This window comes from Sander lucioperca, chromosome 13 (genome assembly GCF_008315115.2).
Source record: "Sander lucioperca isolate FBNREF2018 chromosome 13, SLUC_FBN_1.2, whole genome shotgun sequence".
In the NCBI taxonomy this organism is placed as follows: Eukaryota; Metazoa; Chordata; class Actinopteri; order Perciformes; family Percidae; genus Sander; species Sander lucioperca.
In genome coordinates this window covers 5979496-6004983 of record NC_050185.1, presented here as the reverse complement: position 1 = coordinate 6004983, position 25488 = coordinate 5979496, and the positions used below count along the sequence as shown (strand labels likewise).

The 25488-nt window shown below is 40.6% G+C and overlaps 2 protein-coding genes across 8 annotated transcripts in view; both read left to right on the top strand.

Annotated features, from left to right (window-relative positions):
• Positions 1–3859, top strand: part of LOC116058159 (vacuole membrane protein 1) — a 68260-nt gene extending 64401 nt beyond the window's left edge. For all 5 annotated transcript variants that reach the window (XM_031310861.2, XM_031310859.2, XM_031310860.2 and 2 more), the window contains one exon: positions 1013–3859. In XM_031310861.2, coding sequence (XP_031166721.1) covers positions 1013–1156 — 144 coding nt within the window. In that variant the 3' untranslated portion in view covers positions 1157–3859. The remainder of the gene's footprint in view (positions 1–1012) is intronic.
• Positions 3860–14699: 10840 nt separating this feature from the next.
• Positions 14700–25488, top strand: part of rps6kb1a (ribosomal protein S6 kinase b, polypeptide 1a) — a 14221-nt gene continuing 3432 nt past the window's right edge. Inside the window, exons 1-13 of one of the 3 annotated variants that reach the window (XM_031311044.2) lie at positions 14700–14957; positions 16066–16109; positions 18872–18992; positions 20415–20483; positions 22192–22339; positions 22516–22573; positions 23414–23514; positions 23661–23751; positions 23882–23972; positions 24089–24196; positions 24302–24364; positions 24513–24590; positions 24678–24785. In XM_031311044.2, the coding sequence (XP_031166904.1) occupies positions 14886–14957; positions 16066–16109; positions 18872–18992; positions 20415–20483; positions 22192–22339; positions 22516–22573; positions 23414–23514; positions 23661–23751; positions 23882–23972; positions 24089–24196; positions 24302–24364; positions 24513–24590; positions 24678–24785 (1152 nt within the window). In that variant the 5' untranslated portion in view covers positions 14700–14885. Of the gene's footprint in view, positions 14958–15018; positions 15516–16065; positions 16110–18871; positions 18993–20414; positions 20484–22191; positions 22340–22515; positions 22574–23413; positions 23515–23660; positions 23752–23881; positions 23973–24088; positions 24197–24301; positions 24365–24512; positions 24591–24677; positions 24786–25488 lie in introns of those variants that run through there. The other 2 variants (XM_031311046.2, XM_031311045.2) reach the window with 2 other exon arrangements.

The window sequence follows — 25488 nt, the reverse complement described above, 5'->3', positions numbered from 1 at the left end:
TATATCTCTGACCCATTTTCTCTCATGCACACAATTCTGTTTTCACCCTCTTTGTCTGTACCATTTGCTTTCAGTTTAAACATTTTAATCAGTTCAATATATAATTTCATGTTTACACGAGAAATGTTGATGTTGTAGATTTTACTATAACCTGTAGTGGTACAGTAGATTACAGAGGCTTGTTTCGGGCCAGAATGACAGAGTAGGTTAGCGCTGCACTGGGCGGGCTAGAGGGGAGGGAGGAGAAAGAGGGGAGGGGTAGGAGAGGGGCCAGTGTGGGGTCTGGCTCCACTCGCTGTATTGAACTGTAATACTGTAGCGCGGGGCGTGCTGACTCATGCTCCATCTTACCAATTGGGAGTGTGTGTGTGAGTGTGGTCACTCCCCTATGTGTCACATACACACACTTGCACTCAGTGCCCCGCCTGAACCCAGCACTGGCTGTAGACTGGGGCGCCCCCCCCCCTGCCAGTGACAATCCATCAAAAAACCCTGTCTAGAACAAAAAGAGCCAGTTGTAGCTGTAGCCTATTTCTGTTTCAAAGCTTTTTTTCCCTCTTCTCCATTTCTCACTCCCTTTTTCTCTCTCTTGCCCTAAGTGATCCATTAAAAACGATCTTTCTTCTCTTATTTGCTTACTAGGACGGAGAAGAGAAAAAAAGGATAAACTTTGAGTTGCACAAGGACAGATTAAGGCATTTCTAGAACAATGTTCCTTTTTTTCTTGTAACTTGAGCCTCCTGCAGTTACAGGAGGAGAGAAGCGAGGCAATTTAACTTGGTGGAGGCAGGCTGCAGGCTGGGGTCAGTGAGGGCGTTAGGAGGGAGGCCGGTGGGGGCTGCCGCGTGTTTTATTACCCCTGATCTCTATCTGTCCTGCACATGGAGCTGGATCCCCACCTAGCCTACAGCATCAGGAGCAGAGGGGACAGCAGGGGGGGTTAGGGGGTGGCCCTCAACTTACTGAGCGAGCTCCTCTCCTCTCTCTCTGTTCTTTCTGTGGTTCCTTGCAGGAGGAGAGCGGGCTGTCGTGGCTCTTTGAGAAGGTTGTGGTCATCATGGTATGCTTCTTTGTCTGCTCCATTGTTAACTCCATGGCCCAGAGCTACGGCAAGCGCAAGCAGCAGGAGAAGTACTCTGAGGGCAAAACGGAGTGAAGGCCAGATAGCGATCACAGCCAAGCATCAACTTCAGAAGCTCCCACTGATCCTTTACTCATTTCAGCTCTTCCTCCTGGCTGGTACCCCCACCATTATCTAAAGCAAAACATCAGCCTCTATCTGGTTTCTCTCGTTATTGTAGCAACATGTTTTTGTTCTCTGTAAGGTAGGTGCTTGTTGGAGTGTGTGCGAGTAAGCTGTTGTGTTGTTTAAGCTTTCGTGTCGGTGCTTTTAGCAGCTCCCGAGCACGTGAGAAGAAGCTGCTGGCAATAATTCTCCTCAGTGAGGCCTTAAGCTGCACTGTTTGTTCAACTAGAAGAACCTTAAAGTCTTATAACACGTCCGTAGTGAACTTGAATTCACTTGATTTAAATAAGCTACTATTGTTACTTTTGATTATGCGCTGAGTGTTCTGTAAAACCAGCGCAAAGTTATTTGTTCAATAACCTAATTATTTATCATCTATATTTGCTGGTTAATTAATAAGACTTTCTGTACTGTAGAGTTGTAGTGCAGTATCTGATGTGGTTAGATAAGACTGTAAATTATTGTGTGATTTCTATATATTGTAGAGCTCGTAGTTAGTTGTTGTAGAGATGTTAATGAATGTTTCAAGCTGTTCGTGGTGCTTTAGATGACCACTTCTTTTGTGTGTGCAGTAAAGCTGCTCAAGGTACTTTTGGATGAGAAATGATAATGAATCACCCTACTGGTCCCTTTGTCTGCCCTTATTGTTCGGCTTCCAGGAAGAGAGCACATGAGTCAGCCCAGGGCTACTTTACCAGATGCAGCCATATATTGAATCAGATCTACGACCGTGTGTGAGACGGAGAGGAAGAGGGAGATAGGCGGTTGCGTTCGCGGGGCTGCCACATTCGTTGCTCTCCCTTTTATCTTTTATGGATTAAAGCAGATTGTACTTCACTCCTGGAAGACTTAGTATAGCCGATAGTAGCTGTTCCTTTAACTTCAGAGACAGTCTGTGTCGTGGTAAGTGTTTTTCTTTGTCTTCACTTGTCCACAGATTTTTTTTTTTAATCCTTTTCTCTTTTTTTTTTTTTTTTTTTTAACCCCAGATGAGGACAGCGAGCTCATGTTTAATATTACATGAGCATCTCCTCAAACAAAACTCTGCATGCGTTTTATGTGTTTTAGTGTTCCATTTTTTGCCTTTTTTTGCTTAATGGATAACGTCAGCTGGCTCTCGGTATATGCAGTACCTTCTCTTTTTTTCATATTGCCGGAGAAACGTGCTATTTTCCTCTCCCTCTCTGTACCGCTGCTGTGCTACGCTGGACTGAGCACAGTGGGCGCTAGAGCAGGCACAAGCAGGAGAGAGAGAGAAAAAGAAGCCCTTAAGCGCACAGTGAAAAGCGTCTGTGCCGTTACCTCAGCTGAACCTTAGAATGAACTCGTTACACTGCCCCAGTCACGGAGCCAGGAGACGAATCACTCGAGTAGATTCAAAACAGAGGGGTACTGTTGAGCGGGCTGAACTCTGTGCTCTGTGCAGCTCTAGTCAGAACATTTACATCTTCTCGTTTCTCCTGTCATGGTAAGTCGGATGAGGATTCTTTTTTTTTTTTCTCTTCATTATTGTCGTCTCTGTACATGCATACGTCTCAGACATGTCCTCCACTCTCTCGGCCTGTCAGATAGCTTATCAGACTGGTGTTGGCTGTTAAGATTGCAAGGCGACAACAGTCTGTAGGCTGTCTGACATTTCGGGCTCTTTCATCTGACCAGCATCCTGTTTTGTCCTTCTGTTATTGTCATTGTCTCAGTTAGCATCAGTTCCCATTTAGAGGTGTGTGCGACGATGTCACTTCCCTTTATCCCAACCGCTTGTGAAACGTCAGAAACATGGGTCTATTGTTTATTTCCTCCATGATGACGTCTGTGAGGGTTTTTATGTGGTTTTATGTGGGGAATTGTGTTCGCATGTTTGCAAATGCAGATGTAGTGATGTCAATAGTGTACTTCTGTTAGAGAGTGTGTGTGTGTGTGTGTGTGTGTGTGTGTGTGTGTGTGTGTGTGTGTGTCTGTGAGAGTTGGCCCTGTCCTCTTGAATTTCCAGAGAGATCTAGACAGTACACACCTTATTGCAACACATCACATTGTGACACCCAGTCCTAGGTATGGTACACGCAGTGCTCACCCAGCCCCCCTCTTCCCTTTTACACTTCCCTCTTCTCTTTTACTGAGAACTTTCTTCTGTTGCTCAATACGCACTTTTTTGTAGGAGGCTGCATTTTATTGGAACAGCTCTCTTGAGGGGGTGTTTTTCTAACGGCCACAAATTGGTAATTATACAAAGCTGAAAATCATTGCTTGACCAAGCGGATACTTTTGCCGCAAAGCCTCCTTTTTATTTTAGATTTCTTTTTTTTCTAGAACAGAGCAAAAGGGTAAAACCTTTTCCTGGTCATAAAAGCAAAATCATTGAATAACACTGGAATGGCTCGCTGGCTTAGACAGTGTTTTTCTTGGCACTTTCAGGATGTCCTGTTCCATAAGGGAGCCCTCTTTTGGCATGCCTGTCTGAATGTGTGTGTGTGTTGTCTAGAATTTCTGTTTATATTTCAATGTGTAAGTGCCACTATTTCTTGTCGAATATGTCTGTACCGGGGTTATTTTAAATGTATGTATGCAGTGTTTTTTTCATCTGCTTGTACTATAAATAAAGTCTGTTAAAAAGAGGATGGGTTTTCTGTTCATTATGTGATAAGTCTTGACCACACACAGGCATCCAAAGAATCTCACATGTCAGCCGAGAAAGAGGGTCAAGAAGGATACTGAGTCCATTACAACTCTGATTTCCCCTTCTAATGTTTCACATCCAAACGGTTATCACGTTACTGATTTGCTCTCTCCACACTGACATCATCTCCATTTCAGATTCCAAGTTAAGCCTTTGCTGTAAGTTTTGAATATAGCTACACTTGTGCTCTTGTGACAAATTGAAGTCGTATTAAAACTCTACACTCTAACTATCTTACCATAAACAAAAAGTTTGTACTATTATTTGTAAATGTCAAACATTATTTGTGTGTTTCGTTGCAAAATGAGTGAATAATCCGACCATTTATCATGACCTAAATTTGGGTTTGAAAACAATTTTAACAAAATTATAAAATAACTTGAATTATGTTTGGTTGGTATTGTTTCACAAGCATTTACAAAAATCCATACATGAATCAGTTAAATCCATTTATCATACATTATACACTATACATATTGATTTCATGAGGATATGATTGGGGTATTTTTGACCTCAGGTTATGAAGTGAAAAAAGCAAACGGGAACCTGACATCGGTGTGTGCGATTGCCGTGTGATTTTGTGTCCTGAGGTCAGATGTGTAACCTGTGCTAAGAGACCGCTGTTGAGAGAAGTCCTGTTCCCAGAGCAGCCACACCCTGAGCACCACGAAGACGACTATTCCCACCCCACCCTACCCCGGGGCTCCGGCTGAAAACTCAACATGCAAATCCTGCCTGTCCAAACAGGCTGGGGGCCTGATATTCAAATAATGACACTGCTTTTGTCCTTCCCTCCTTTTTGTCTCTGATCTCTCCACATGCTGTACATATACTACAGTTGAATCCGGTGGCGCTGGTTTAATTTCTGGCACATAGACACATCCCCCCCCCACACACACACACACACACCACCTCCCTCACTGTCTGTCACTCTCCAGTTTTTTCCCCCTCCCTGTCAGCAGGCTAACCACAGAGGGATGCTGAAATATCACTGACTTCATCCACCACCCACCCACAGGCCCACTCTGCATTTGGTTATCCACTTAGTTCCTTTCACACTCTGTCTCATTACATTATGCTGACCAAGTGGATTTTTTTTCCTTTCCTTTTTTCAAAATTCAAAATCACATTAAGGTCCTTTGTTTTTGGGAGTGGCAGTCAGGGGGTCATATCGGGCCACAGTGGAGTGAGCAGGCGGGACGAATGGTACAGAGAAAGATGCTTAGCAAAGGAAAGTTACAACATCACTCTGGATTGCCCACCGTTTTATTTGTGGAACACACTTTTTTTTTTTTCACATTTTAGAATGAGAGTAGATACAATATCATACAGTTTGATATGCACAGTAGTATCAAACTAATGTAAGGTTAACTGTAGATTGATTACAAGAATAATTCTAAAGTCTAACAATAAAACCTCAAACCTGTGAGGAGCATAGAAAAATGAATAAATGTCAGCTTTATGTGTGTGGATATCTCTTCATTACCACGTTTATATGTGCGCACGCACACACACACACACATACACACCTACATACATACATACATACACACATACATCATAACTGTGGTTACTGAAGCCCCAGCTCCAAAAGCCTTTGTTTCTTTTATTGTGGCTTTGGCATGCCAAGATCAAACAAGCTTATCAGACTCTTCATAATTCACTCCATCTGAGAGGAGACATATTATTGGTTTCATTTGAATTGGATCACTAGGTCCATTCAGAAAGATTGAGTGAACTTATCAACAGGCACTTGGCTGGCCTCTGTTGTTGCATGATTTACAATGACTTAAAATACCAAACAGTTACTATCTAACAATGTACTGTTTGATTGAATTTGATACATTAAAACACATTCTTCCTGCACTAAATGATGTGAGGGTATTTTAACAGAGCATAGTTAAGCAGGAACATCTGCTGTACCGGGACCAAACACACACACATCTGTAGCTCTTCCGCCTGCCTTTGTCTCAAGGAGATAACACTCCAAGATCCAAGTCAGGTTGTGTATTGGTGGTTGTACTTTCAAAGAAAAATTCGACAACAGCAACATAAATCACGGTGTAGCTGAATTTAAGCTAGCTTTCAGAGGAAAATATCAGTGACTAAACGCTTTGTCCTCGGTTGTCCCAAACAATTACAGTTTTGGGCTGTATGACTTCATTCGTGTGTTGAACACAGAAAATCCTTTTGTCTTTATGTGGCTACATGCCATAACAAGAGAGAGGAGTCATAGACCTGCATAATGGCTTGTTATGCTTTTTCATTTCTGCTTTCTTTTGTGTCCCAGGTGTTTTGGCAAGGAAACTGCGTCATTCAGGTGTGTCATAAAAACACAGGGAATGTGACTGCTGCAGTAAGAACAGAAAGCAGCAGCATGCCTGAGAGTAGAGTGGGGGTAAAATTCTAGAAATGTACGTAATACTCCAACACACACACACACACATTGTGAAACAACCCTTTAATGTGAGAGGACAGCACTGAGTTTGGAATGCTTGAAATCTGACAGAATGGACTCCCCTCTGCAGCAGATTTTATTCTCAGGTGCTAAGTGCAGCTTAAACACAGCATTACGTGTCAATGCAGGTTTCTGTGTCATGATATGATGCCACCTCAGAAATATTACTCAGGAAGGTCTCACACATGCCTTCCAAGCATTCCAATGCTGCGAATGTGTGGTCTGCACTTTCTGTTGATGATGCAAATTAAGTAACACAACAATGAAGTGGTAAAATTGCCTGATGCATATTTGGACAAAGGTTTAGCTTTTGTAGGTACACTGGGTGTAGGGGTGCACTATTGAAGGGTGTGGGAAATTGTCACTTTCCAGCCTCAGTTGAATAGAACCACGGTCCGTGTACTTGGCGGCCAACGGATTTTCGTTTTGAAAGGAAAAAAACAAAAACGAAAAACGGCCAGTTTCCCAATTACCATTAGTAAATAGGAAAACAAAAAACGGAAAACAACCCATTATTCGTTTTTTGTTTTGATATTAAAAAACGGAAAACGAAAAACAATCTCGTTATCCGATTGTCTTTGATGTATTTGTAGATGGAACTCGGAAATTAAAATGTGTGTATAAATCTTATTCCTTTGTCTGTACCCGATCCGTACCGCCTGTAAAATCCGTTCTGTGCACTGCCTGATCAGTTCTACGCTTGCGCGAACACCGGCAAACTTCACAGCTCTATGCACGCATTGGCATAAGGATGTTTGGACATTCCCGGTTACCGGAAGAAAACATTAGACAGTGACAGTAGACCGTTATGATGGCAGAGATGAAGTTTACAAGGTGTTTGCTGGAGTTGCCTAAAGTATCTGTTAATGATATACGGAGCGTCGTCTGGCCATCCAGTACAACACCATGTAGCAAATTAAATAAAGGCTTCAAATTTTACGTTTCATCATTTCTTTGCAACTTTGAAGGTAATTTGCTAACGCTAGCTAGCCTGAGCTAGAAGCCTTGCTTTGGTGTTTTAAGTCATGACTCCGTCCTGCTTCAGGTTAACCATGTTTTAATAAAGTTTAAGCATGTGTATACCTCTCACTTCATGTGTTTGTACTTTTATGAAAGTATCGGGTAAAACAGGGCTACAAATGAGATCTCTGTGAGAGACCAGCATACTCCTAGCTAACTATTATGTAGCTCAATGCTGGACATTTCACCCCTAATTCCGGTCACTTTACTGTATTTGTATTTGTTTAGTATTTGGTTTAGAAGCCTTTATTGGTGATTTTTACGGTACAAAGTCCTGCTACATACGTACATAGCTAGCTATATGCTCCGCTATGTCGCGTTAGCATGTAGCTACAATAGTTAGCTATGAGTATGCTAACGTTAGATTGTAGTGGAACGAAGCAGCACTTTCTAACGTCAAAAATCACAGATAAAGGCTTCTGAACCAAACACTACACAATTGGACATGTTTCAGCAGGAATGTGACCCAGAATTGGGGAGAATTTAACAACATTGCCAGCTAAGATGACCGTTAGCATATAGCTACTATAGTGTTTACTGCCGTTAGCATGTAGCTACTATAGTGGTATACAGCAGTGGTGGCTGGGAGAGCTGTCATCCCATCTTCAAAAGGACACTTATGTACGTTTACACTTCATCACATTAATAATAGACAGTCTATGGTTATTAGTCAAGAAGAAGTATTAAAGTGCCCATATTATGAAAAAATCACTTTTTCTGGGATTTGGGGTGTTATTTTGTGTCTCTGGTGCTTCCACACACATACAAACTTTGAAAAAAATCCATCCATGCTGTTTAGAGTGAGATACAGTTTCTGAATGTGTCCTGCCTTCAGTCTCTGGGTGAGCTGTTCAAAATCGGCACGGCTTGTGACGTCACAAGCCGAAACGAGCAGGCTAACCGCAACCATTAGCTCGTAGCGTTAGCTAACGCTAATGCTAACGCTAGCATGCTAATGCTAGCATGCTACCTCATTCTCAATAGCAAAGCACTGCTACAACACACACAAGTTCACCATAATCTACAAAAGAACTACTTCCATGTGCGCCCTCATTTAGAAGTCTCCCAGCTAATCCTGCCTTGTAACTGACCGAAGTTGTAGAAACAGCCTTTCTTTTACTGCCTATGGAGCTAGCTAGCTGACATGATCTACATCTGAGCTACTGGGCATGTGCGAGTGCAATCAAAGATAGTACAGAAGAAGAAGAAGAAGAAGAAAAGAGGTCTCACTCTGTAGCTAAAACAGAGACCAGCTGAAAAGAGGATCTGCAGCAGTGAGAGAGAGCGGTGCAGTACAATAAAAATATGGTGTTTTTTGAAAATTAAACCATGTAAACCTATTCTGGTACAACCTTAAAATACAATTATGAACCTTAAAATGAGCATAATATGGCTGCTTTAAAGGTAAAAACATTAATGTAAACAACACAACAACGATGTCCCTACACGGTTTTGGATCAGTGACAAGTTTCGAATGTTTGTAGCTATGACTATTGTATAATAAAGATTTAATAAAAAAATATTTAATAAAAAAGTTGTAATGTTTGGTCGTAAAGTGTTGACACATGGTACAAACATAGACTGTAAATCGCACATGGACATTGTTAGTTTTCTACTACGTAATTATGCGCATGCACAGAACGGATCTTACAGGCGGTACTGGCTGTCACTGCCCGATGTGAGTCGAGTGCAGATGTGAGTCGCGCATGCTCAGATTTAAACTATTTACGGCATAACGTGTCATACTGACGTTTGTGAAATCTATAAAATAATAAACGTTTCTCTTTACATACAATAACAGAAGATGGTAATCATTTCAAAAACGTTGTAGCTATCTATGACGGTTTGGTTGCTAACGTTAGCTCAAAATATCATTCAAGTGACAGCCTTTGTTGTGTTTGATTAACTTTTAGCTAGCAGTCATTTCAAAAACTTTTTAGCTATCTATGACTGTTTGATTGCTAATGTTAGCTCAAAACGCCATTAAGTGACAGCCTTTATTGTGTTTGATTGCTAACTTGTAGCCAGCAGCAGCAGTCATTTCAAAAATGTTTTAGCTATCTATGATTGTTTGATTGCTAACGTTAGCACATAGACTGTGCGTTAGCTCAAAAAGCCGTTAGCATCTTGTAGGCTACTTGTCGCAAAGTGACGCATGCGCGACTCACATCTGCACTCGACTCACATCGGGCAGTGACACTGGTCAATAAATGCTATTGAAGGGTGGGTCTTGGCGTGGTGGGAGTAACTTCCGGGTCACGAAAAAATACCAATGCAAAATTAAGGAATACGACTTATACACACGTATTTTAATTTCCGAGTTCCATCTACAAATACATCAAAGACAATCGGATAACGAGATTGTTTTTCGTTTTCCGTTTTTTAATATCAAAACAAAAAACGAATAATGGGTTGTTTTCCGTTTTTTGTTTTCCTATTTACTAATGGTAATTGGGAAACTGGCCGTTTTTCGTTTTTGTTTTTTTCCTTTCAAAATGAAAATCCGTTGACCACCAAGTACACGGAACTACACGGACCAACCACAAATGTCATCCTACTGGTGGCACTAGAGGAAGTCAGGTGATCATCGACGTCAGTAGGATTCTTCCTCTGGGGACCATGGGTAATGCTGTGGCAATCCATTAAATAGTGGTCGAGGCAGTTCACTAAGAACCAAAACTGTCAACATGGTACTGGAGAAAAAGTCAGGAAATCCGCAAAATCAGTAAGATTCTTCCCCTTGGGACCATAAATGCTATCATTACTGTTAGCATGCACAGTTAGAATTTTAAAGCGCATGTTAACAGTCCGATGTGTAGGAATTTCTCCCATCTAGCGTTGAGATCATATATCGCAATCAACTCTCTCGCGCCACGCCTGTTCCTGAAATTTGGATTTTGAATATGTGTGGTCCTCCATGTTTCCTTCTTCAAACTTGCTACGATACCCATTAGCAGCATTAGCAGCACCTGTCAGTTTATCATGTGACAGCGAAAACGCGAAAGGCAGAGCAGTACGTCCTGTATGTCCCTTACCGGCTAACGTATTTCAAGATGGAGCATGAATATGGAGCGTCTACCCCAGTTCATGCGAATGCAAATGTAAAATTTCAAGCCAAAAGGAATACTTGGAATTGATGGTGGTGGTAAATATTCATGAAAAAGGACAAGTTTGTGGACGGGCAACACAGATTTTGATAATGAACAACTAAACATGTTACACACTGGACCTTTAAAGGAACAAGTTTCACATTTTTAGGAAATAGTTGCTTTCTTTTTGAGAGCTAGATGATCTGCCATATCAGATTGGTTTAAGTCCTTCGCAACTAAAGAAAAAAGAACTTTTTTCTAAACATTTTGCCCTGATGTTGAACAAAACATCTTTCAGACACACCACAGTAGCCTCTGTGTCTATATACCGGCATCACAAACATATGACATTACTATTACCAATAAGCTCTCGGCCTTCATGGCATTGCAATCAGTGCTAATTTTAGTCTTGTCCACATACTCTGCATGAGGTCTGTTTACCGCATGCAGCGCGGTTGTATGCAGCGTGCCCATCAACGTGCTGCAAACAACCACAAAGAGCAAACAAAACCAGACATATCCATGCCAGACTACACAACACACTGAGCTCCCAGCTCATCTGGACTGGCTTTTCTGCAGTGATATTCCACCAAAGGACTATTATTGCTTTAACAACCTCACCTGAGCCCCCAAAAATACTTTATTACTTTAACAACCTCACCTGAACTCCCAAAATACTTTATCTGTGCCTGTACCTCTATCCATTGCAGTGGGCCGCAGAATTAATATCCTTTCAATACCAAAAAGGGGGACTTCTTTAAGAGGACACAGGACTCTGTAGACAGGAGGGTTTCTATATTAGTCTCACATACTAACAGGATTTTACAAAACTCTTTCTGGAAGTCCTCAAGTATCAAGGTACATCAGTGCTTGACTTTATTTCCTAATCCAATCAGTATCTTCAGGGAAATTGAATTTCTTGAGGGAAATTAAACATTTATGTCCTTACCTCTCTTTTTATGTTCCAGCAAATTCTCAGTGGTATGGAAGGCCATTGTTGCCAAAAAAAAAAAAATTTGATGAAAGTTGGTTGTGATAAAACATTGAAATACACGAGGGTTTTTATTTTTATTATGACTTTTAATCATGACTTACTTCATCTTTCAGGTAGGCTAAGGTAGTCAATACGTTTGCTTTATCTTAGTTTTTACCTTTTAGCATTTTTCCCCCATGTTTTTCTGTCAATAAAAAAATTAGCTTCCATACCTTTACAATCATCAATCCCTGCTAACATTTCAGCTGGACACCTTTTTTAAAATGTATTTTTCACCTTTTTAAGCGTATTCTGTCAAACTCCTGTTTAGAAACCAATGGCAAAACATTTGTATATACATGGCTATGCATGTGAGCTTCAGCCCCAATTCTGTTGCACAATTTATTCACCTCTCTTACTTTGAGGCATTAGGTTTAGACATTTCAAACATGATTTGCTGTTTAATTGCTCCGACACATCTGAGCCAAAATCCAGCACAGCTGACCTGTCGTATATATATTATGGCTGAGCCCTTTGCACAAAATTAACATCATATGCAGGGGTTAAAGGCACTACTTTACCAGATGTTTAGATATCTGGCTTTCAAAACTGACTTTGCGGCCCTCACAAATACTCTCCCTCACCTCCTCCTGTGTGTTACAGTAAATTTAGCTGTCACCTTTTCACTAGATGTTGCTGTTGGATCTCAGCTCTGATCCGATATCTTACTCATCCATTGTTCATTTGTTCACATCCATTTTTTTTTTTTTTTTTCTGAATCAAAATCAGTGTAGTTCTTTTTTTTTTTTTTATTAATATTTTTGACAGACAGTACAACCTATGTCACCATCACAACTAACAAGACATCGATATCATCCACTGTCCCGTTTTATGAATACAGAAAAAAGAAAAGACAAAAAAAAAAAACAAAAAAAAAAAACAATAGATAACAAAACAAACAACAACCTCATATGCCTTACATTACATTACATTATTCTACCAGTCAAACACTATATTGGATTGGATCAGATTGTTATATTCAGACAGACAACCCATCTATTGCCATCAGGAAGGAGCCCCAAACCTGATTAAAGATATCCTCTCTCCCCATTACTCTGTAAGTGACTCGCTCATACGTAGCCATTCTTGTCATTTACTCATCAATTGTGATAATTTATGTCAGTTACAGGTTGCTGTTCAGTTAAAGGAGAACACCTGCTATTTTAACAGTTTAGTATTGTTCACGGGACAACTGAGCATCATAAAAAAAAGATATGGTACTTTTTTTTGTGATCAATTTTTTATTGGCACCTTCAGACATACATCACAAATTCCACAACGTGTGACAGGTAATAGCAGATGGTGCACAGAACAGAGAAACACAAATTGAACAAGAACAAAAACCCTCTCCCGCCCCCCACCCTCTGCGGTCTCGAGGAAAACAAAACAAACAAACAAACAAACAGAAACCACTCCTTGCCTAATCACTCTCCTCTACTTCTTGTGGGGTTGAGGTATGGTACTGTTTTCTGAAGGTATTATTGTTCACATGAAGGACATTCAGATTACGAAAGAACAAGTCTTTGTCCTGCAGTAAACACCAGGCATGTGCATTCAAGGAAAAAAGAAGAAAAAAAATCACATCAAGATGCTGACAGCTTTCACCCTCCGTTTTGAGTTAATGACCTTCCATATTGAGTCCAAACATGAGAAGACAACGCAGTCCGTTGATACGCAAAGTGATTTTTGAATGAACACAATACTGACCTCAAGTCATCACACAGACCCACAACAAAGCTCTGAGACTTTCTAACAGTGTCTAGTCTGTTCTTTTGTAAACATAAACCAAGCTAAACAAAACAGAGAACACACACAGAAAACATATTTTCTTACCCAGTGCAGCTGGTTTCGATCACCCGGGCAATCAAAATAAAACAAACTATCAGATGAAATTGAGGCAGCGCTCACAGTCATGCTGCCCTGCAGGGGGCCCGTCCTGAGCATTTTGGGAGTGAGGTTTCAGGCAAACCCCCCCACAATAAAAGAAGCTGTGGTAAAGATTGACCTCCTAGCTCCTAGACTGAGGACCTAGTGGGAATTTCATCTGCAATCATTGTCACTTTTACTAAATTATGGTGGAGATCAATGGTTTAACCGTTCAACGCCGTTCTCTTTTATAAAAAAAAACCCCTCATCACTATTTACGTCATGCTGCAGTTAGGACGCCCTGCTGATTGCTTTCACATCAGCTGTATTGGAGGGAAGCAGCAGGAAGGGCTTGCTGAAGATTAAATGTATTTAATTTGCACTTCCAACAGGCTTTCCCGTTTACCCCATCATCATTATGAGTAATCATACCCTTAGATTTGGAAAACAACTGACTTAAAGAGGGGAACTGTTTCCCCCATATCATTATAAAAAAATCCTACAGATGACTTGTTTTATGACTTTTGGAGTTTCATTGCTCAGCAAGTCATCTGATGTTAATTGATATGACTGTGTCCTGTGTACTGAATTAAGTTTTTAAAGTCCCCCTTCACTCAAAAATGCATTTTGCTCATTGTTACTTTACTCTGGGTTTAGTTTAGACCATTTTTAGGGGGTCTTTAGAAGCCACACATTGGCTTTTTGACTTATTGTTGAAAGTAATTTAAAAATATGAATGAAGATATTGCTGGGAAAAAAAATCATTTCAAAATGGCCTCTGTACAAAATTGGGATTAACATATTTTCAATTTATATAAGTGTCTAAATCTCTATGCAGCACATTTAAAAAAATAAAAAATCTTACAAAATATGTAAGGCATGGATTTCTAGTTTTTTACAGTCAATACAGATTTTCTTTCCTTGATTAAACCCTTTACATTTTTTTTTACTGTGTAGTGAGAAATGCCTATCAATTTATCGTGTTAGCTGTACTTCTGATATAGGCGACTGCATTTATAAGAAAACGTCATATTTTTTAAGCTCTTTTCATGTTTTGAATGCAAAAATATTCTGTATGTACAAGTAGGATGCCACAAATATGTATTCCATCATTGGAATACTACATTGTTGCATTTAAAAAGGATCAATGACAGTGTGACTTGCACTAATAATACAGCTTATTTTGAGTGAGGAAAAATATATTTTTTTTTTATTAAAGGGCAGCTGACTCAATTCTATTGTATATGAATCATTCCCCTTCCATTATTATTATTATTGCAAGTTGTCACTTTACTATGTGTTTATGTCTCTAAGCCAACCTGAGCCGAGTAGTGCCGGTGGCCGACACTAGAGGCTTGTTCTGCCCGGTTCTTGTTTTGGTTAGCTGGATGTTAGCCCATGCTTTCTGCTGCCGCCGGTTGTAACGGTGATGGCTCTCCCATAAGGCGGGGGAGCAGGACTGTGTTTTGTGACTGAACACCGAGTGAAGTGCAGTGGCCATGGCCGGGGTTTTCGACATCGATTTGGATCAACCGGATGAGAATGTCTCTGACGACGAATTTGAGGACGGGGTGAGTTCATGTTAACGTTGAGGCTAATACCGCCGCTGTTAGCCAGTTAGCTATCTAGCACTTAACAACTCCGAGGCCTGCGCAGCTAACATCAGCGTCCAGGGAACAGTATCCGTTATCCGACATGTCCTGTCCTACTTAACCCCTTTCCCGCGGAATCTGGCAGTGTCCCATTAAACAGTCACTCCACTGCATTGAAAGATATTTCCATTGCATTTTCTTAATTTAATATGATGGCCGAGCACGGTTTCGTTTTATCAACGATACCGGCCGGTAAAGCTCATCGGTGTTGACTGTGGACAAGTTGGTGTTGTGTTAACGTGACCACCGCTGCGTTAACGTTAGTGAAGCCACAAACGCCACCATGTCAACAATGTGTTGTCGGAGGAAAAATGAAAAACGACGCCAGGAAACAGTCCTAACGAAAGCCGAATACAAAGGAAAGTTGCTACATGTTACTGGGCTGCTAGCTAACTCACATGTCCGACAATGGAGTTGTAAATAAAGCGGTTTGCATTTGCATTCGTCTATTGTAGGGGTGTACATTAACATTACCGTGTAGGTTAATTAGTGACATGACTGCAACATGTATGGTTTGGCAATGTTAATAAGTGGGATATAAATAAACTCACAGTGAAATGGAGATAGGTCTGGCTATGACTAGCTAGCTACAGTAAAACTGACCAACAACAGGCTGAAATCCGACCGGTGCTAGCGGGACTGTAGCTAAAAGCACTGTTTGCACCACACTAACTTAACGTGAAGTTAGTAGCTAGTTAGCGTTGTTATCAGATACTACTTTGGTCATAGGTATATGACCTATAAGTTACAGACATGGGCTTTTTTTAAAATATGTTGCTAGTTAATGTTAAATAAAGTGTGTGTTTATTTAACCAGCCTGGTAATTAGTTACTTGCCTGATTACTTAAAACGAATTAACTAATTTTAGGCTAAACTGTTTGGCTGTGAAATAAAGTAATTAACACTCGTAGTAAAAAAAACATGTCATGTTCATAATATCTATAAATAAGCTCAGGTTGGCTGGTAAGTATCAGTCCTTCGCATTCCTGTATGCTGAGATTTTCTATCCGGTGCCTCTTGTTTTCAGGTCCAGCTCGGTGAATACATGGACCAGTGCAGTGGATTTGAATTGTAAGTAAAAGCAAAACTGTAATGCACTGGGTCCCGAAAGGGGCAACATTTTTTTATGTGATATGTAACGATTTCCTTTTTTACCGCAAGATGATACAATGACTTTACAATGCGTGATGTGGTTGTATGTGTCGGTACACGATCCGTTCTGCACATGCGCGAAATCTTCGCGCATGCGCGGTTGTACGAGTACTAACAGCTAATTCCGCTAACCGCTAGCTGATTGTAGCAGTCTGCCGTTAGCCTCCACAGGCAAGCTAACATTAGTTTGGCTAACAGATAATTCGGCTAACTGCTAGCTGAGACAGCATGTAATAACTTTAAAAGACCCTCAAAATAAAACTTGAAAATAAACGTTGACATATATAACAAACACCTAACATATATAACAGCTGTTACGTCAGTTCTACTTTACTTGTGCTCATTTAAAATACAATCACTCAATACTTGTCTTTATTGTTATTACTGTGAAGTCTTAATTTAGCTGTAGCTGCTTTTCCCATTAAGTTTGAGTTAACGTTATTTTAGACTGAATCTAGCTGTCAGCTAGCGGTTAGCCGAATTAGCTGTTAGCTAAACTAACGTTAGCTTCCCGGTGGAGGCTAGCCATAGGCTAGCGTGGAACAGATCGTGCAGGTCGTATCCTCGGTAAAACAGTATTATCTTGCGCATGTGCAGAACGGATCGTGCAGGCAGAACGGATCGTGTACCGACAGTATGCATTGTTCTATATCTATGGTTGTATGTAAGTAGCCGACGTTAAATTACGTCGTCCTTCTATTTAACGCGGACGTTTTATTCCTTTTAGCCCGGATTTGTGTTGGCCTACTATTTTCTTTTCCTTTGTACTAGAGTGCGGATCGGGCAGCATTTTTCTGTCCGAGCCCGGCCGACAGAGCAGTAACCGAACCCGTCCCGAGCCCGACAGGTATTAAGATATTTATGTCCGAGCCGACCCGAGCCAGACACAGTTAAAATCTCATTTTTTTCTCATAATGACACATGTATGTTTGTTTGTGTGGAAAGCTCGCTTTTATTAAGCAACTGTAGGAAGGCATTCGGAAATGTCAACAGATGAGCGCATCAGCGCACGTTAACACAGGCGCGCACTTACATAATAAGCTGTTTTAAATTTAAAATGTTCAATGCCTTATCACGCTGATGTGACCGAGCCCGACCCGAACCCGAACTTAATTTCTTAATATCTGTGTGAACCCGGCCGTCCCGACGGGTTCGGTTCGGGTATCCGTCCTCTACCTTGTACCCCTGTAGTTGTGTAAAGCGTCCTTGGGTCTCATGAAATGCGCTATATTAAATAAGTTATTATTATGTTGGTTGCTACAACAAACTTAAAGCAACACTATGTAACTTTTCCCGCTTCGGTCCCCCTACAGGTTGGAAGCGGAATTGTCCATTACATTACATTGTCCAGTTCATTTGAACTACAGATCTGCTACCCGATCTGGCAAACTTGCGTAATGTAATGGACAATTCCGCTTCCAACCTGTAGGGGGACAGAAGCCGGAAAAGTTACATAGTGTTGCTTTAATGCTTTGGCTCTTAACACAGTGACACCCGGTTTAGCTTAGCTAAGTTACTGTATGCAACACTTTAAATGCATCTGTAACATATTCTCTTATTGTAAATGAATGATTTTCTGTCTGAGTAAAATATTCATTGCAACTATATGACCTCCCCGTAACGCTAACTCCTAGACCTTTACGACAGCAGGTGTGGTAGAAACACTAGCACTTTTGTCCAAAGGGGCCGCTGAAATCAACACAAACTGAAAGTTACATATTAGCCACTTTAAGTGCTTTGATAGCTTTTGTGGTAATGCCTTTTTAAATTAATCTAGCTACAGTAAAATGTAACCATACACCAAACCATAAGAAATTAGAGATGGGTGACAGCTTAAAAGGGAAAACTACAGAAGGTGTGTTGGACCATCACAAGCCTCCAGAATAGCTTCAGTGCTCATTGCCATAGTCTGTGAAGCTCTACTGGAGAGATAACAGCATTCTTCTTAGGGCTGGGCGATATATCGATATGAGACTAGATAACGTCTTAGATTTTGAATATCATAACATGACGTGTTGTCTTTTCCTGGTTTTATAGGCTGCAATTAGGTAAAGGGATGACATTTTCTGAACTTACCAAACTGTTCTAGCGGTTCTATTATTTGCCCTTACCCACATAGTCAATAAATCCACATTACTGATGATTATTTATCCAAAATCTCATTGTGAAAATATTTTGTGAAAGCACCAATTGCCAACCAATACCAAATATTGTGATATTTGATTTTCTCCATATCGCCCAGCTCTAATTCTACTCTTCAGATATTCCATCTTTTGGTGCTGGAGAGTGATGTGTAACAATGGTCTAAGGTCTCCCATAGGTTTTCAATTGACATTGACTGTGAAAGCCATAACATGTGATTCACAATATTTTCATTAAAATCATTCAGTGACCCCTCATGCCCTGTAGGAGAGCATATCTGCATTTTTCTCCACTAATTTTTCTTTTATCTGTCACTCATCCATATGGACCCAGTATTAGTTATATAATCTTGGATAGGGTATTTTAAGGCAGAAATAATCAAATTGGGAGTCACTGCACTATTGTGGATCTATATTTAGGCCCATATGTTTGTAACTCATGTTGTTAATGTTGCTGTTTGTCTTTGAAATTGTAAACACTATGCTGAGTGACTGTTTCAAATGTGATTATTTTTTTTTCTTTATTTTTTGTTTTGCCAGTAACATGGATGACTGTGAGAAGTTTGAAATTTCAGAGAACATTGTGAACAAGGGAACAGAGCAGATCAGGCCTGAATGCTTTGAGCTGCTAAAAGTTTTGGGGAAAGGTGGATATGGAAAGGTAAGGCATCTAATTATCTGTAATGAAAATCTTCAAACTTATGAATTTGACTCCCTCCATTTTCCTTTATGATGTAACATGACTTGACATTTGGATTTTGAAGGGTGGAACCGTGTATTCTATAAGCAGGTTTTTTTAAACCAAAGCATTGAGTGCAGAGCTGTATAGCTGGGTGTTTAATTCTCAGTGGGCTCTGTGTGTGACCCTTGTCATTTCATTCAGTGTTAATAAAAATATTAGACTATGTCGACTATGTCCTGAAAAATTAGTTTTTAAAAGTGTGGAAAATATGGTTTGTTTTTTTGGCTTGGGCCCTGCCATCACGTGGGTTTATGGGGGAGGACATTGCAATTATCTTGAAATTCCAGTGAGTGGGGACTTTTTTTAACAAAGTTTCAGGAAATTGAGTTTTGCATGCTAGAAATCTCAGCTTTTGCTTTCAACAACCTTTTCAATCCCCAGAGATATATTTCAGTGTCTTTTGCACCTTTTTAAATGTAAGATCTGGCATCCCAGAACCATCTCCTCCATTATCCACATCAACATAATGCAGAACTGTAATCGCCTCCACCCCTGTATCTAATTGTAAAACCATTGAGATGAGGAAATCTGTCTTGTTATGGTTATATTTTGGTGTCAACAATGTTATTTTGGTATTATCAACCCATAGAGCTCTGGGAAGTTTCTGATGTTCTCATTTCTAAACCTGACAATGAAAGTGCACAACAGTTATTTTGGAAACACTTTTCACTTAGCAAGCAGACACATGACTTATTCTTTCTTGAAGTGGTTTTGTGTATGATGACTAAGAAGTAATTTTCTACAGCTTGAGAACTTCTCAGCATTACAAAGTTACTATACTTTGTCATTTGTTTTGATATTCTTGTGTAGTTACAGTATATGTTTATGGCACAGATTCCAAGTTCCTTGGCCTTTAAACTTAGAGCAAATAGTCTTTCAAGAATAATGTGGGTAAACTGATGCCGGAAACACAGACTTTGGCTCATGCAAAATCAGAGGTCACATGAAGACCTTTGTTAATTCCTTGCTTAGTTGAATGAATACACATCATGCACAATAGCAGCTTCTGAACTTAATGTCAGTGCTAAAACAAAATGCATGTTTGTGTGCCCCAAAACGTTTCTCTGAATTTCCCCAGCATGACCTTGTGTATTTTCTCAAGCCATAGTTGAGACATAGAAGAAAACATCTGGTCTACACAGCCAAAGGAATCATTACACTTGGGTATCTGCAGGTCTTGGAAAGTCTTCCAAATTATTGAATTCAGTTTCCTTACAAAAGCCACTTAAATATTTTCTCTTGCCAGCCGTAGGCAATAATGTTAGTAAATGTAAAATGTTTTTTTATCCTGAACGTGCTGTTGGGTGGTGATGATGATGATTATGATGTACAATTTTACAGGTGTTTCAAGTTCGGAAGGTATCAGGTGCCACCTCTGGGAAGATATTTGCTATGAAAGTTTTGAAGAAGGTGAGTGAATCTGCCTGTGAAGATTTGGCTTAAGGTTTTAATATTCAGTGAGAAATATCTCAGTGATTAGATATTAAAGTGCTCATATTATGCTTTTTGGCTTTTTTGTGCACGTAATAGGTTTACAAAGTGAAAAAGCCCAAAGTCCACCCCAAAGGGACTTACCATCTCCAACAGCAACATGGCATCATGACTTTGCGTGAACATACACGCCACTTTCCTAAAGCCAAATGGTGTGTTATCTGTACGCATTTTGAGCTATCCACGTGTATGTCTATGCTGTATACAGCAGATGTAAACATACATGGCGTGTTATCGCGAGAGCGTGCCGTGCTATCGTGAGAACAACGTCACACGTGTGTTTAAAAAAAGGGTTGGGTTTAGAGAAAGAACTTTGGGAAAGGCTTTAGTAACACTAAAAAACGACAAAAGCACGACGGTGACTAACGTCATGCTTAGGAAAACAATATACGGTTGGGTTTAGGAAAAGAACGTTGGGGAAGGCTTTATTTAAAAAAATAAAAAAATAAAAATAAAAGGTTGATAAACGCCACACGTGGGACACAATCCCAGCTCTCCTAGGTGAAAGTCCTAGTGTTTTACCCATCCGCCACCCCATCCAACCTCCCTCCTTTCATACTACTCGCTACGGCAGTAATTCACATGTATTGTAGGTCAATGGAGGCCAAACGGCGTTGATAAACACGCTAAACAATGATTATGCGTCTTGATAACACGCAAAAATGGCATACGAATTGGCGTGTCAAACATACGCCACTTAGTGAGATCAGTCTGCCAACAGAAAACACTGTTCACAAACTGCTCCAAACAGCTCTATTGTAGTCCAGCCTTTACTTCAGAGACGAACGTGCGTCACTTTGTAACACACGTTAGCTTCCTTACCTAGCTACTGAGCATGTGCGGCTCCCAACAAAGATGGAACAGAAGTGAGATGTCTCACTCTGTAGCTAAAACAGAGAGCTCAACACACAGGGTGAAAAGAGGAGCTGCAGCAATGTGCACTACAACACAAATATGGTGTTTTCTGAAAATTAAACCATGTAAACCTATTCTGATATAACCTCTAAATACAATTATGAACCTGAAAATGAGCATAATATGAGCACTCTAAGTTCTTCAATTACCCAGTAAAGGTGGGTCTAGCTCCCCCTAGTGTACATACAGAGTAGTGTAGTGAGAGGAATAGCATCTGCATTATCTAATCCATATGTAAGCAAACACAACTAACCTATATCTATGGGGAATTAGCACATTACATACTCAGTTAACTCCCAGGCTCAATGCAGCTTAACTGTGTATAGTGTTTCACATGTACTTTTCTGGTGACACGCTGGTGCATTCAGCTATGAGGCCAGAAGTTAAGGGCAGACCACCCAAAATAATAGCAGCAGGCTTTTTCCCATGAAACCTCAGATCTGCTGCTTCTGTTCAGCTTGGCCTCCTCACTGCAGCTGACACAGAGCTGGTGCCAGACTTTGCTTGAAAAGCCAGCTCTATTCCCCGAAGCTTGAGGTTTCGGTTAATGACTTGACTGTGGCTACCAACCTGGTGTTGTGATTCTTGCTCTGCCTCTGCAGCTAAAGTTAAAGCTTTGACACTGGCTAATGCCAAAGCTAATGGGGTTCAAGTTATTGCCTGAGTAGTTTCGCACCCTGACTCTCTGTGCTTTTCTTTTGTCCCTCTCCAGGCCATGATTGTGCGTAATGCAAAGGACACGGCGCACACTAAAGCTGAGAGGAGCATTCTGGAGGAGGTAAAGCATCCTTTCATCGTGGACCTCATCTATGCCTTCCAGACGGGGGGGAAATTGTACCTTATCCTGGAGTATTTGAGCGGTGAGCATAACACTCTTAATTGTCGTAAATGTTTTTGATCATTTAATGAGCTTGGGACGTTGTGTGTGTGCGCTGGACACTGGATGGGCGTAAACTTTTCTTTCAATAAAGTGAAAATGTCATTCTCCATTTCCACTGTGTATCAGTTTGACTGACTTTGTATGTTGTGAATGCAGGAGGGGAGCTGTTTATGCAACTGGAAAGAGAGGGCATCTTCATGGAAGACACAGCATGGTGAGTTAGTTTGTCCGTCACCTGTGAAGCCTTAACCACCTGGCCAGGGATAACGGTAGGCTTTAGCTTTCCTTGGACTAATTTCTGGTGATCAAAGGGAGTTTATCCCCAGAAATATAAAATAAAGATTTGAGTTTTTTTGAAACTATCCTCTTTCAGGATGTTATGCTTAAACTTGTCAAATCTTGTCATCCTCTTTTTCACTCCCTTCCTATGTTCGTACACATAATTTATAAAGGCCACCCCCATTATTTACAATGTAAAACTATTTCCAAAAAGCAACAGTATGGGCATCTTAACAAACATCCAGTGTTTTGCCTGTTGTCTCATAGAGGTCTTTTCTTGCTGACTCATGATGTACAACAGGGTCAGGAATGCTGGATTATGTCTCAGTGCCAGTGGGATTTGTTGTCTCTGGCAGACTAATGCTAGCAATTAAACATTTTTTTTTTTTTCTACAAATTTTAAGTGGGAAGCATTTAGTTTTGTAAAAACAGGCAGATGTGTGACACTGTGTCTGAGGCGGTGTGCGGGTGACTTGGAACAGGGACAAAACACTTGCATTACCTGCTGTTCTGTTTTTATAAACACAGCCTGTAGATGAAAACGGTGATTACATGAACCAAGCTGCTGAGCAAATAAGGGTGTGTAATACTCTGAGGATAACCTTAATGACATTGAGAATTACACCTCAACTGCAGATCACTGAGGAGCATGTAGAAAATGTATAAATATACAGATTCAGTGATGGGTCAAAAACAGATTCACATGATGTCAATAAAAGTTTGCTGAATTTGGGACCTGCGTCTTGCTTTTTTTTTTTTTTTTTTCTGTTGACAGTTTCTACCTGGCAGAGATCTCGATGGCGCTGGGTCACCTGCACCAGAAAGGCATCATCTATAGAGACCTGAAGCCTGAGAACATCATGCTCAACAACAACGGTACGCAAACCTCAAGTGTCCCTCACAACAAAAGGCAGATTAGAAAACACCAAGATACACTAAATTCTTTCTCTGGGTAAAATGTTACGTATCTATTGTGTAGTTTCTCTCTCTCATATTTTGGCTTTGGTTCTGTTTCCTTCTAGGACATGTGAAGTTGACAGACTTTGGTCTTTGCAAAGAGTCCATCCATGACGGAACGGTCACCCACACCTTCTGTGGCACTATCGAATACATGTATGTCACACAATCATCATGCAGATTTTGTAGATCCATTCTTGTAGACATATCATGCACATTCAGTCACATTTCCTACTTTGTAGTGTATCTGCTGCATCACCTTGGACATTCCCTCCTCCTTCCTCAGGGCTCCAGAGATCCTAATGAGGAGTGGACATAACCGAGCAGTGGACTGGTGGAGTTTGGGAGCTCTCATGTATGACATGCTGACAGGAGCAGTAAGTGCACACCATTAGTAGCATTGCTAAAGAACGTAAAACTGTAAAAAGGTAAATTCAGGTAGGAGGCATTTGTTACTATTGCTAACTGTTGTTTTCTGTCCTGCTTTTCATAGCCTCCATTCACCGGTGAAAACCGAAAGAAGACAATTGACAAAATCTTGAAATGCAAACTCAGCCTTCCACCTTACCTCACACAAGAAGCCAGGGACCTTCTGAAAAAGGTGAGCTGCAAAAGTCTTCCTTCTGCCTCATGCTTCATGGATGTGTTGTCTCTGCTGAAACATTTGGGGTGGTAGAAAAATAAGTCTCCAAACCTCCTCTTTCAGCTGCTTAAACGAAATGCCTCGTTGCGACTCGGGGCTGGACCAGGAGATGCTGCTGAGGTCCAGGTAAATATATCCGTTGAAAGTAGAGTCACAAGTGTATGCATGCATCTGTGACTTAATACAATAACTCAGAACATGAGAATGCTTCTTGGGAAACCCTGTAGTAGTCACAAAATATAAAAACCCTGCTGCTGTCTATTGTGTTTCTAAGGCCCACCCATTCTTCCGGCATACAAATTGGGATGACCTCTTCGCTCGCAAAGTAGAGCCTCCATTTAAACCATACCTGGTGAGTTTGTCTTTTAATGCAGCAACGTCCTCTGTGAGCCGTCTTATGTCCCTGCAAGATGATTATCTGACCTGCTTCTTTTGGCAGCAATCGGCTGATGACGTGAGCCAGTTTGACTCCAAGTTCACCAGCCAGACTCCAGTGGACAGCCCCGACGACTCCACGCTCAGCGAGAGTGCCAATCAAGTCTTCCTGGTGGGTAACTAGTGCCATACCTCCCAGTAAACAGTGAACCTTTCTGCTTCTCTGTCTCAGTTTCTGGAGTACAGAGTTTCCAGAATTTGTCATAACTTGATAAGGAATAATCCATGATAAAAACCTACAAAAATAATGCATGACTCAGAGGTCCATAATAGATTATTTTGTTTATGTGTCCACTTACAAGGTTAAAGTAGAATTATTGTTTATTTCTTTTGGACCCGTACTGACTTGTCAGTCTTGGAGTGTATGTCTCTTTACAATAATGCCCAGGAGTGTAATGTGTATGTATATCATAAAGTAAGAAAGTTGATCAGACATCAATATCAGTTATCAAAAAAGATAATCCATAGCCTGGGGCCAATTTAGAGTCAAGTATTTTAAGTGTTATTTGACTCATGTTAAGTCTTTAAGACCAAATTTAAAAATAGGCTTGCATAAGGACCTCATTTTGAGTCATTATAATATTATATATAGATAGTCCTGAAGGTGACGTTGCCAAATTTTGGATTGGGCATTGAAAGGAAAACTGTGGCATTGACTCTAGCCCTTTACAGTTTCTGTGTTGTCTGCAAACAAACATACAAACATAGGCCAGTTCTGGACATAATGTTTTTTATTTCCCTTTCAAAAAGTAGGTCTTACGAGAATCTGTTAATGCATCCCATCTGGTGTAGTCCTGTTGGTTTTCCTGGAAGCT